This window comes from Aquarana catesbeiana, linkage group LG03, assembly GCF_042186555.1.
Source record: "Aquarana catesbeiana isolate 2022-GZ linkage group LG03, ASM4218655v1, whole genome shotgun sequence".
NCBI lineage: Eukaryota > Metazoa > Chordata > Amphibia > Anura > Ranidae > Aquarana > Aquarana catesbeiana.
This window is the reverse complement of record NC_133326.1, coordinates 250041839-250055123: the sequence shown is the minus strand read 5'-3', so window position 1 is coordinate 250055123 and position 13285 is coordinate 250041839. Positions and strand designations below refer to the sequence as shown.

At 43.1% G+C, this 13285-nt stretch overlaps 1 protein-coding gene across 3 annotated transcripts in view; it reads left to right on the top strand.

The window, feature by feature from the left end:
- SCAF11 (SR-related CTD associated factor 11) overlaps positions 1–13285 on the top strand; it is a 176702-nt gene that overhangs the window by 24877 nt on the left and 138540 nt on the right. For 2 of the 3 annotated variants that reach the window (XM_073619959.1, XM_073619957.1), the window contains exons 3-4: positions 2914–3068; positions 12542–12619. In XM_073619959.1, the coding sequence (XP_073476060.1) occupies positions 2914–3068; positions 12542–12619 (233 nt within the window). The remainder of the gene's footprint in view (positions 1–2913; positions 3069–12541; positions 12620–13285) is intronic. The other variant, XM_073619958.1, reaches the window with a different exon arrangement.

Here is a 13285-nt window from a genome sequence, read left to right as displayed (position 1 = left end):
GTTTAGTGCAAGGTCTCTAACATCCACCAGCTCTGTGATTTCATGGAGGAGTGGAAGAGGACTCCAGTGGCAACCTGTGAAGCGCTGGTGAACTTCATGCCCAAGAGGGTTAAGGCAGTGCTGGAAAATAATGGTGGCCATACAAAATATTTACACTTTGGGCCCAATTTGGACATTTTCACTTGGGGATGTACTCACTTTTGTTGCCAGCGGTTTAGACCTTAATGCGGTGTGAGTTATTTTGAGGGGACAGCAAATTTACACTGTTATACAAGCTGTACACTCACTACTTTACATTGTAGCAAAGTGTCATTTCTTCAGTGTCACATGAAAAGATATAATATATTTATAAAAATGTGAAGGGTGTACTCACTCTTGTGAGATCCTGTATACCTTTCCCTGTTGCCTGTAATCCAAGAGCACTTTCCATTTATCCTGTTGGCTCCGGACTGGCTTTGCAGGGCTTGGTTGGTGGATCTTGTTCTGTTTACAGATGCCCCGATGCATTTTCCCATCCGCATGGGCCTTCTTTCTCAAAGTCCAATCTTCCACCCTGTTTTAGTCAATAGCATTAACAACTTGGCTGTTGAAATACTGGTGCTATAGAACTAAGGCTTTTCCCAGGCTATCATTTCTACTCTGCTTCATGCTTGGAAGTCCACCGGTTCATCTACTATCACACCTGGAAGGCAAACATCATCTACATCTTATATGTCATATATCGTATATCTTCATCCCTGCAAGTTCCCCATTACTCCCTCCTCTCCTTTCTTCAACACGCAACACTGAAAGGTCAAATATAGGCCTTGGCTGTTTTTTCTTTCAAAGACCCCTGGCTTCTATCTCCCTCATTCGTACTTTCATTCAAGGGGTTACTTGGGTAGTTGGAATGTATAAAGTTCTTCTATCATCTAGTAACCTTCCACGGATTAAAAGACCCAGTAATGAAAGGGATTTTGGTTGTGCCAAAAAAATAGGAGTATTGCTTATCAATTATGTAAAAGGTACAAAATCTTTATTACCAATATTAAAACGTGTGCAATCTACTGTCCTCATCAAAAAAAATGTTGCAAATGTATACAAACATCGCACAAGAGCGTGGTCCAGCAACGTGTTTTGCATAGCTTGCTTCAGAATACACGCTCACATTTTAAAGTCCATTGGCTAGACAAACAAAAAATAAACCTAATCCTACTGATGCAAAAGAAAATATAAAATATACTTTTTAAATCTCTCCCTAAGTCCATAAGGAACTGACGAAAGAAGAAAAAACAACCCCCACCCGCAAGATCTATCTAACCTCAAAGAAACCCCCCCCCCCCCCCCCCAATTGGCTCCTTCTGCACTAGAAGGGACCAACGACCCTGCACATTGCACACTGGGTCGTCTCTTAATAGGGGGTTTCATTCTAGCTCCATCCACATTTTATACTGAATGAATTACTTGGTTAGTTCTTCACAACCTCTAGATGCCCTTTGCCCTCTTGGGACTTCAATCTTGTCAGCGGGATATGCTCCCTTTGTCTCAGATGGTGGCTTTTCTAGCGGTCATCACCTTTGCCTGTAGAATGTCCAAGCTAGTGGCTCTTTCTTCTGAACAGCTATTTTTGGTGTTACACAATGATAAAATTTGTTCTTCACCATTGTCTGTCCTCCTTGCCTAAGGTGGTGTCGGCTTTCCATTTGAAAGACTATTCAACCATCTCTCTGCCCTCATCTATGTCATCTCAGAGAGAGATCTTCATTGCCTGGCTTTAGTTAGGGCCTTTTGGGGTTTACCTTTCCATTATGGCCCCTATTCAAATATCTGTCTTTGTTCATTGTTCCGGATGGCCCTAGGTAAAGACTAGCAGCTTTTGCTTTTTCACCATTTCCAGGTGGATTAATGAAATTGTTGTCCAGGCTTACACCCTTTGAAGGTCTAGAACATCTGTTTCCGGTCACTGTGCTTTCTTCTAGGTGCTGAGTGCATCATGGGCTTTTCAACATTCTGCCTCAGTCGTTCACGTTTGCTCGTGGCTACTTGGTTGTCTGTTCCTATTTTTTTTTTACCAAGTTTTAAAGGGTTGACAGCTGCCGGGGTGTGGTTATCTGGTGGTTTTGTAGGTGTTTTGGGTCCACTCTTTCTGGCACTGCTTCGGGACATCCCATCCATCATGGAGTATGTCTCTTTAATGAGCGAAGGCAAAAACTGAATTTTTGCACTGAATTTTTTTTTTTTTTTTTCCTCTGATTTTATTTAGGGACACAGCACCCGTCCAGTCGTCTTTTGGCTGTCTCAGTGGGTATGCCCTACCCTATACTGCGGGGGGTGGGTGGCAACCTCTACATCGCTGCCCCAGGTTGTGCTTTTAGTTTAATTGAACCTAGCATCTTGCTCCTGTTTTTGGCAACATCAAACTGTCATGAGGTATGGCTGTCTTTCAATGACTGAGAGCTCCTTTTTTTTTTTTTTTTTCCCTGCCTGTTTCAGAATCAGATAAAAATTGGTGGAGGAGTTACTTGAAGCAGTTTTATACTTCGTAGAACCTGTTGTATGTTAATATGTTTTATCCTTTAGGCTGGGTTCACACTATTGCCGCAAGTGACTCGCAGCAGGGGTCCGGTGCGTCCACATTCACCGTTTTCAGCTCAAATTTTTGGTCTGAATTCAGTCCTGAAACAGACCAAAAGACGCACAGGACCCCTCTGCAAATTCGCACTGGAGCCGCAGCGGAGAGATGTGAACCGTCTCCGTAGAGACCCAGTCACAATCTCCTACAATGCAAATTGGATGTGGTGAAACCCGCATCCAATTTACATAGGTGTAACCCAGCCTTAAAATTTCTAAAATACAGGGACTGTTTGCAAACATTGAAATGTATACTTTTTTTTTTTTTTTTTTTGTTTTGTTCTGTCTTTGAAAATTTTACAGGTGACGAAGGCAAAGATGGGACTGGTGCCAGTACTTTAGCGTTAAGTTCAACTGAGAGGTGTCCAATTTGTCTGAACAGTCTTTCCCTGGAGGTTGGCTTTCCAGAAGATTGTTGTCATGCTTTCTGTATATCCTGCATTCTTAAATGGTGTGAAGTAGGTATCAAATGAAATATTAAAGGCTCTAGAGTTTTTCTCCATGTCATGTTTTATCTGTCAGGGCATACTTTTGCTATCCTTGATAAAACCAACATTTGGCATGGGGATTTTTAGGCTGTTCTAAATAGATTTTAGGTAAATCTCCTGTGTTTGCTTGCCTTACCTTGTAATGATGGGCTCACATATTGTGGCTGCAGTTTGTAGTGTCATGGCTGATCAATTACCCCATTTTATGTCCATGCTTCAAACATCTAGCTTTCCCCTTGCTGCAAATACAGAAAAATACCTGTGATTCTGCTATAAATCCAGTCAGCTGCTAACTTTAAGCCCTTCATGCCCGCATTGTAGCCAAAAGATGGCTACAGCGCGGGCTTACTTTGCTGGGAGGGTCTTCAAAGACGTCTTGTCGTGATCCCAATACCCGCGTGCCCCTTGCGGCGCACTCTGATCGATAAATCCATCAGACAAACTGAAAAAAATGATACAAATTTCATGAGTACAGTGTTGCATGACCGCACAATTGTTCAAAGTTTGAGCACTAAAAGCTGAAAACTGGGCAGGAAAGGGCCCAATAGGCAAGTGGTTAATGAACAGACAACCATGCCTTAGTAGTGAATCCCAGGCCTTGTTAAAACTGCCCGACAAAGGGCTGAAAATATTTAGTGCATCTGTGGAACATATGTATATTTGCCATGGGAAATGAAAGTAGAAAGTGGGGGAAGGGACAAGAAGGGAGATGGAACTCCTGTCTGTAGCATCCAAAGGAGCCCTTTTCAATCTTATGTAGTAAGATCAGCATCCCCAGCTGACCACAGGACAATGTAAGTCTTTAACCACTTGCCAAATGCCGCACACAGATATACATCGGCAGAATGGCTTGTACAGGCAAATGGACGTCCCTTTAAATTTGCCGCCTTGCGGCAAATTTAATTTTGCCGCAACGCAAATCTAATAGATTTATTTTGCAGATGCTATAACTTTTGGGCAAACCAATCAATATATGCTTATTGAGATGTTGGGATGGGTAGAGATGGGTAGTGTTCCCAGTCACAATTGCAAACTAACAGCGGTGAGAGCCGGCGGTGCGGGGCATGGTTTATGTGGACAGCTTTACCCCAGATGCCTACGTACTTAGATGTGCCTCTTTTAATCATCAAAAATGTGAGTTGATAAATGTTTTGCCTTCGCTAAAGCGGTGTTCCGCTTAAAAAAAAAAATTAAAAAAATAAATAAAAGTCAGCAGCTACAAATACTGCTGCTGCTGACTTTTAATAATCGGACACTTGCCTGTCCCAGGGTCCAGCGATGCGGGGGATCGAAGCCCCGCTCATCTCCCCCTCTGCTTGGCGGCGCTGGCATTGTAACTGTGGGTGCCCGGCTGCGCCGGGGGAAGTGACGTCAAGAGCCTAGGCAGGAGGCAGACTACGAGGGACCCCCTAGTACTTTGGATTACAAGCATGTTTCTGGAATGAATTATGCTCGCAATCCAAGGTTTTACTGTACTGTGATTCTGTACTTGCCAAATATGCTGCAGAAATCTCTCTCCACTGAGTTTGGCTATATAACCATTTTAACTGTGGGCAGCTGAAGCCTGTTCACTTCCTGGACTTACAGAGGCACACCTCCAGCTCTGCAGACCTGCAGCTCTCATTGACCCTCTTATGACTCACACCCCACCCTCCCTCCCTTGCTGGTAAACTCTCATTAAAGTTAGAGTTGTGCATGATGTCATAAGCCTAGGCTTATTTCCAGTCAATAGACAGAAAGTAAGCTGTATCAGGTATTTACTGGCAGAAAAAAAAACGGAAAATTGTATCATACTTACCGTAATTTTCCTTTCCTGACCCCAATCCATGGCAGCATACTAGTGATAGGCTCCGCCTTTCTTCCCTCCCTCAGGACCAATGAAATGGCATAAATTAAAGGCCAGGTAGGCCCCACCCCATTCTTCGTAATTAGCTAGATACTGAAACACACGAGGGTTGGTCCGTATGCTACCATGGATTGGCATCAGGAAAAGAAAATTACAGTAAGTATGATACAATTTTCCGTTTTTCCTGACGCCACCATGGCAGCATACTAGTGATACATATCCTAGCTGACAGGGTGGGTTCTACTTAACAAACCAAAATATATATATATATATATATATATATATATATATATATATATATATATATATATATATATATATATATATATATATATATATATATATATATATATATATATATATATAATTTTTTTTTTTTTTTTTAATGGGACAGAAGACTGAACAGTCATTCCTCCAAATCCCACTGATGACAAGGCACCCAGATCTATTCTGTAAAGGTTGAAAAGGTATGCTGGGAAAAGCATGCCACTTTCCTGTAGAATGAATCCATAGATGCTTTCAACTGGGCCACCTATGAGGCCTCAACCCCTCTGGAAGAGGATGCATCCTGCCACTGAAGGAGGCTCACGACCCATTTCCCATCTGCACAACCAATCTAGCTAAGTCCAGGAGGCAACCTCTCTTGCCTGCTGAATTCCATCTGGAACAGTGAACTGAAAAGAGCAATTGTGGACAAACTTCTTTCAAGCTCTGGGAATGACCAATTTGTGTGGTTTTCTTGCTTGAACGTCTGGAAAGTTAGGCAATGGACAGATGATAGATGGAGGGCTGTCGCTACCTCTGATATAAGCTGAACTACAGGATGCAGCTCTACTCTGTAACAAAAGCAATATGCTTTTCTGAAGCTCTAAGGACTTGAAACTCAAACCGACTTCTGTTTGATGATTTGCGCTAAATACTGGTTAGTAAGTGATATCTTAAACCGAACACTGCCCTGTTGGAGTAAACTGTTGAAATAAACCCCAACAACATCGAAAGATTTTAATTGTGAAAGATTCTCTCTCGCGGTTGATGAAACCTCCTGACTGTCTTCAAAATTTTGCAAACCAAAGGGCCTCTGGCCAAATTTAACCTTATTCTTGCTGACACCTGCAACCTCAAGAGTATAGGGTAAGGTTCATGCCCAATCTGACCTACAAGACCAGAACAGCTGCCACCAGAGGTGCAGTAAGAATAATATCTTGCCATGCAAAATAGAAAAAAAGACACGTTTGTTCTAGATCTTGGCATAGAGGCTGTTAGTAGAGTGCCTTTCGCACCCCCCAAAGTAGAGCTCACTCTTGGAGCAACTCTGGAGCAATCTAGGTTCTGCGGCTTCCCCTTCCCGCCATTATGCTTGCATCTCTGGTCTGTGCATATGTGAAGGGGAATCAACTTCTGTATTCTGAAGTAGATAGCCAGGAAGCACCAAGACTCCTATGGTCAGAATGGAGGGGTGGTTGTGACTACCATGCTCATTCTTGACAGCTTCCAGAGGAATTTCATTATGAGAGAAGTTGGAGAAGAACATATACAGTAGGCTTGATTGCAGTTTCATGGAGAAACTCTGCTTCTGTTCTCCGCTTTGGGGAGCGGAAACCAAGTCAGACCTCTTCTTTCCATCACCACAGACCGCTATGCATACTGCGTGACACTGACCATAGCTGCGCCGGATCCTGTTTCCTCCATTTTAGTTGAAACTAGCACCGGTGCCCATGCACCCAAGGAATCATCAGTATGAATGACAACATTACGGCCAGGAGACTGAAACACCTAGAAGTCGTCCAGGAAGTAGAGGCATCTGATCTCAGAATTCTCCTTATGACCGTCAATGTCCTTTTCTGATGGAAGCAAAGCCGAGGAATCAGTAGAGCCCCCACAGGCACTTTAACTGTTGGAAAGCAAAAGGTTTTTTTTTTGTTTTTTTTCTTATGTAGAAAGGAATGCCGCCCAGGTAGTGGCGAATCTGGAGACCCTGTTCTCCAAGAGGAACTGACACGGCACTGAAACCTCTGTGAACATTCTTAGAGATATTCATAGGCTAAAAGGTAGGCTGATAAAGCGAGAGATGTGTCCAACCAATCGCCAAATTTACTTACTTTGGAATAAAAAAGAAAAATTTTGGGGATGTAAGGCCAAGAATCCTGACGATCTAGCGAAAGCCTCCAGCCATCTGCTGCAAGGGAATGCTTCTCTCCAACCCCCGCGACCTACAAACAGGGGTGGGTAGGAAACCTACAATCTCTCCTGTGAGATGGGACCAGGACAGCTCCCCTCTGAGTCTGAAGTGTCTAAGTTTTGTAACTGCCGTGGTTGCAGTGGATCTGGCAGCTCTGAGGAGAAAAAGGTCCAGAGAAGGAACAGTGAGGAATCCACCGAAGTGACCATGAGTGCCTATCCTCCAAGGATCTGCACAATCCACTGTCTAGTAACCCGTGATGCGTGCCCACTGGGACTTACCTTAAAAGTCTGGGCATGCGCCCGGTAAAAGGGTTTTGTCGGTACCTGCGGTACACCCAAAGATTTTCATTTATGGACCTTATGAAAGGTTGCACCTAGAGGAGCGGAACCTAGTGGGAGAAACACATTTCTCCCTTTTTATTATTTATTTTTAGTTATAATTATTTATTTTTTCTTTCCTGCTTTCTGTTATGGGAGAATGGACCCCCCTCCTGTCATTTCTGATATGGCTGTCTCTGGTTTCATATCAAACAGCCCTTGCACTATAAAGTGACTATTCCAATTTTGTTTCTAGGAAGTCAAACACAGCCCCGGATCTCAACCATAGGGTACCCCTAGCCGTAACCGAGTATAGCATTGCCTTGGCCAGGCACCAAGTTGAGACTATTTCTGCTTCCGCAGTGAAATTTGCCAATACTTCTTGGCCGGGTCCCAAGAAACAGCCCTAAGGATTTTCTCCCCAACGATATCCTGGGAGCAGAAACCCAAAGTACCCATCACCAAGGTAAGGGCCTCTGTTGAGTGGCAGGCCCTTCCCAGCTGCCACCCTATTGGACAACAGCCGGTCCCACTGCAGGTATGGATTTCAGCGATGCTATATCTGCCTTGAATTAAACTAGTTTCCTAATGGAAAAGTGATTGTTCATTGAAAGGGTAAATATGACTTTGTCTTATAACCCATGTAATGGTCTGCATGACTGCCTGGATGCACAGTTCTCCAAAGAAAAACTGACACCAAGTAGCTCCAGATCTTCCTCTGGTGCAAGGGGGCTAAAATCATTTGCAGGCTGCGCCCCCTCATTAGGAGTACTGAGAGGATGAGTGATCCATGAGGTAGGTTGTTCTGCTAGTGGCTAGACCCGCAACCAAGGGGGCTGGATAGCTAGAGTAATTACAGTGAATTTAAAACAGAAGTTTTGTGCCACCTTATAAGTAATAAAGACATTCGGTATTACCTGTCAGCTGCAAACTTCCACCAGGCCGACTTCATTCACCAGCCTCCTGGGCATAGGCACTGCGCCACAGCTCCTGCAGGACTCTTGTTGGGGTGCTGGGTCTGGGAAAGAAGAGCTAAGACGTTTTCCTTGGAACCTCTCTCCTGAGTGGGAGCGGCATCTGAGCTATGCTTCTCTAAAGAACGTCCGCCTTTCTATGGCCTCTGGCCTTTGAGAGCATGGGCGCGCGAAGCTGAAGCAAATCAAAGCAATCCGCATGAGAGGGCACTCTTTTCCTGAAAACTTACCGACACGGTGTTGAGGGTCTTTTGTATGGGTGGTGACTGATACTCGAACCGTGGAGAAATGGGATGACCAGCCGAGAAACTGACAGCCGCAGAAAGCCCGAGAAGAGGAAAAATGGTTAAGGCAACAGCGACTTTGCTTCTCCCTCTTAATGTATATCTATATACATACACATATATACATCTACACACTCTCTTTCCCCTTTTTATTTATTTATTTTTTTTCTAAAACAATATGCATGCATATATAAATACATGCACATACTGCTCCATATAACCCCACCATACATACATACATACATACATACATACATACCAACATAAGAACACACACGTATACACAAACATATATCGCAGAGGGTCAGCCTGGGGCAGGGATAAGAAGGGGTTAATCGAGGGCAGGTATTTCCCCTTCAGACCTGCTTATTGTCAGCTGGGATGAAAGTCTGAGAGGAGCTGTTTGAGTAGGAGAGAGACAGCAGAACGCTGTGTGAAAATGTCCATTGCTGGATGGTGTGCTGGGTGAGCTTAAAGCGGGATTCCGGCCAGCGAATTTTTTTTTTTTTTTTAAAGTCAGCAGCTACAAACACTGTAGCTGTTGACTTTAAATAAGTACACTTACCTGTCCTGGGTGCCCGCGATGTTGGCCACCCGACGCCGACCCATCCCTCGGCTCCCGGCACCGCCATCCTAACAAAGGGAAACAGGCAGTGAAGCCTTGCGGCTTCACTGCCAGTTTCCTACTGCGCACACGCGATCGGCGCTGTGCTCTGTGAATGGCCCCGTGGTTTTCTGGGAACACACACAGTTCCCAGAAGGCAACGAGGCCGCTCACCGAGGAACAGAACACGCCGCTGAATATGAAGAGGCAGATTAGGAAGACTGCCTAGCAACAAGGGTTCAGGTAAGTTTAAAAATCTTTTGTGGTTTTTATTTATTTATTTATTTTTTTTCAGGGTGGCCCTCCACTTTAACCACATAAAGTCTGTAGCTCTGGAGCCATGATCTATTACCTATAAGCCTGTGTGCTGCTGAACTGTGAGCTGTAACTGTGTGCACAACCATGTGACAAGACAAGTCTGTCTTACCTTATGTTTATTTTGCTGAATAAAGCCACGTTTGTTTTAACCGCTTCAGCCCCGGAAGATTTTACCCCCTTCCTTACCAGAGCACTTTTTGGGATTCGGCACTGCGTCGCTTTAACTGACAATTGCGCGGTCGTGCAATGTGGCTCTCAAACAAAGTTGACGTCTTTTTCCCCATAAATAGAGCTTTCTTTTGGTGGTATTTGATCACCTCTGCGATTTTATTTTTTGCGCTATAAACAAAATAAGAGTGACAATTTTGAAAAACGCATTATTTTTTACATTTTTGCTATAATATTCCCCAAAAATATATAAATGTTTTTTTTTTTTCCTCAGTTTAGGCCGATCGTATTCTACATATTTTTGGTAAAAAAAAATCGCAATAAGCGTTTGGTTTGCGCAAAAGTTATAGCGTTTACAAAATAGGGGATAGTTTTTATGGCATTTTTATTCATAATTTTTTTTTTTTTTTTTTTTTACTAGTGATGGCGGCGATCAGTGCTATAAAAATGCACTGATTCCTGTGTAAATTACACTGAAGGGGTTAACCACTAGGGACGGTGAGGGATTAAGTCAGTACTGCGGAGTGATTACTAACTGTAGGGGGGGATGGGCTAGCTGTGACACTACACTGATCTCTGCTCTGCGATGACAGGGAGCAGAAATCAGTGACACTGTCACTAGGCAGAATGGGGAGATGCTGTTTACATCAGCATCTCCCCGTTCGTCCTCTCCGTGAGGCGATTGCGGCACGCACGCAATGGCACGGCGGGGAATTCAAATGGACGTACGTGCCATTCTGCCAATGTACATTGCTGTGCGCCGGTCAAAGGGGTTAATGGACTATCTCTGAGCCAGCTGTCCACCCCTCTGATCCCCTTCAATACATTATATATATATAGATATATATATATATCTATATATATATATAGATATATATCTATATATATCTATATATATCTATATATATATATATATATATCTATATCTATATATATATCTCGATTCATCCCCCCCTGACGATTTGACGGATTCTTTCATATAAACAAGTGGAGAGACTATGTGCTCACTCAGCTGTCAAAAGAAAGCATCCGGGCATTCTGCCAAGTCTTTAACTTGATACATTTTAACTGAGCTTCCTTCTTAGATCAAAGGAGAAAACTTCTGTGTAAATAATACAGGCAGTCTGCCAAGTTTTCAACAATGTGTATATACAGGAAGTTTAACCTCTTAAAATCTAAATCTTTTTCTGACACTTCTTTCTTAAGTTAAAAAATATTTTTTGCTAGAAAATTACTTGGAACCCCCAAACGTTATATATTTTAGGAGAGATCCTAGGGAATAAAATGGCAATTGCTGCAATATTTTATGTCACACTGTATTTGCCCAGCGGTCTTTCAAATGCAATTTTTTGGGAAAAAATACACTTCAATGAATAAAAAAAAAAAAAAAAAAAGAAACCGTAAAAGTTAGCCAATTTTTTTTGTTTTAATGTTAAAGATGATGTTATGCCGCGAGAATCGTGAGAGAATCGTGATCTATCTTCTAAGCAAAAAAATCGTGACTCTCCTCATTTTAGCCAGAATTGTGCAGCTCTAACACCCATACCCTGCTCTAAACCTATACATACACAACCTACAAACATAAGCTATACCTACAGCCGGCCTAGGACAGCAAAGGACAGAGAACCTGTCTAGGGGGAGTAATGTACCCAGACCAGTGCCACTGCAGGACTAAAAGAACAGGGGGTGCAGAAAATGACAGGAGACAAACAAAGGCAAAGGTAAGAAGGATGCAAAACTGGCCTCCCCAAACCCAACAAGCGTTGCAGACACCAACCTTAAAGGCAGATTTCATTCCTAAAGAGGAAAAACTGCCCAGCTCCTTCGAGACCCGCAGAAGGAGCACCCAAGCTGCTCTGGAGCTTTTAGCAGCCTGATACTGGGACTTTGTACTGGGAGAGGCTTAACCGAGCCGGCAGCTGCCTGGAGGCAGAGGGGGGAACATAGTACTCTTTACCCTTCACTGGTGCGTGGAGGTATAAGGACAAAAAGAAGAATGGGGCGGGGCCTAGCTGGCCTTTAATTTATGATATTTTATTGGTCCTGAGGGAGGGGAGAAAGGCGGAGCCTATCACTAGTATGCTGCCATGGATTGGTGTCAAGAAAATGTTTTACTTTCCAAAGTTAAAACCACAAGGGCTGAAGACTTAAAATGACTCGAGGTCCACTTTAAGATCAGTACACAAGAATTGAAATTTCGATGGTTCAGCGGGGAGCCCTCCTTGTTAGATGCAAATGATTAGATTGGCTTCTGTTGAACCGGGCTGCCTGAAAACTTTTTTACAATTAACGGCTAGCATTAGCGGCTTGCAGCGCTGATCAGTGTATTCTGACAGTGGACAGCCCCCCGCTTTCAGAATACAATGTTACGGTGGTCAGATTCCTGCATCTACATTGCTTTTGTGGATGCTGGAATCCTTACTTTTTTTTATTTTTTTCCCTTTAGCCCGCTGGCTAAAAGAAGAAAATAAAAACTTAGCGTATACCCAACTTTAAAGCCGCCTTTATTTCAGTCATTTGCACAAATGTACAGTTTATAAAAACAAATCTATTTATTTCACCAAGGTCATTGCATTCATATCTAGCATTATGTTGGTGTTTAGTCCATATTTGATATTTCAAGATCCTAATTTCAGCTTGCAGCTTTGTTTTTATATTTTGGCGTTTCTTGTTTTCGTGTGGTGTGTGTGTGTGGTGTTTTTTTTTTTTTTTTTTTTGTGTCTAATGTATTTTTTTTTTTTTCTTTAAAGACCTCCTCATCCTGCCCTGTTGATCGCAAACCCTTTCAAACCGTGTATAAAATAGATCCGGTTGGTGGATGCACCAAGGTAAGATTTTGGTTAATTATAATTGCCTAAGCTAATGTAGTGCGTAAAAATGCTGAAATGCTGTGAAATATATGTGAATAAGTACATCCCATGGAGCTTGACTTTTTCAACATATTAGCCAAGGCAAACATTTAGATCTACATTCAAGGATTGCCTTCAGATAAAGTACTTACATTCTTCACTTTTCAATTATTGGAAGTTCAGATTTGTGGAAAAAGTACAATCACCATGTTTATACCATCCTACATCCAATTCAGAAATATAGCTTTAGATTTTCTAAATTTGGTGACAATGGTTAAACCCTCCTTGGGCAGTTGGAATGTGTCTTATTTAACGGCTTGCTGACCAGCTGCCATCATTATACTGCGGCAGGTCGCCTCTCCTGTACATCGGTCTTTGCTTAGGAGATGGCGGGTGCGCACCTGCCGCGTGAGCGTGCCCGGCGGTCGCAGTGTACAGAGGCAGAACGGGGGACTGACTATGTAAACAAGGTGATTCCCGTTCTGCCAGATGACATGTCAGATCTTCTGTTCCCAGTGATCGGGAACAGCGATCTATCATGTCCCTGGTAGCCCAAACCCCCCCCCCTCCTTAGAACACACCCAGGAAATCCCCAACCCCTTGATTGCCCCATAGTGTTAACCCCTTCCCTGCCAGTGTCATTTT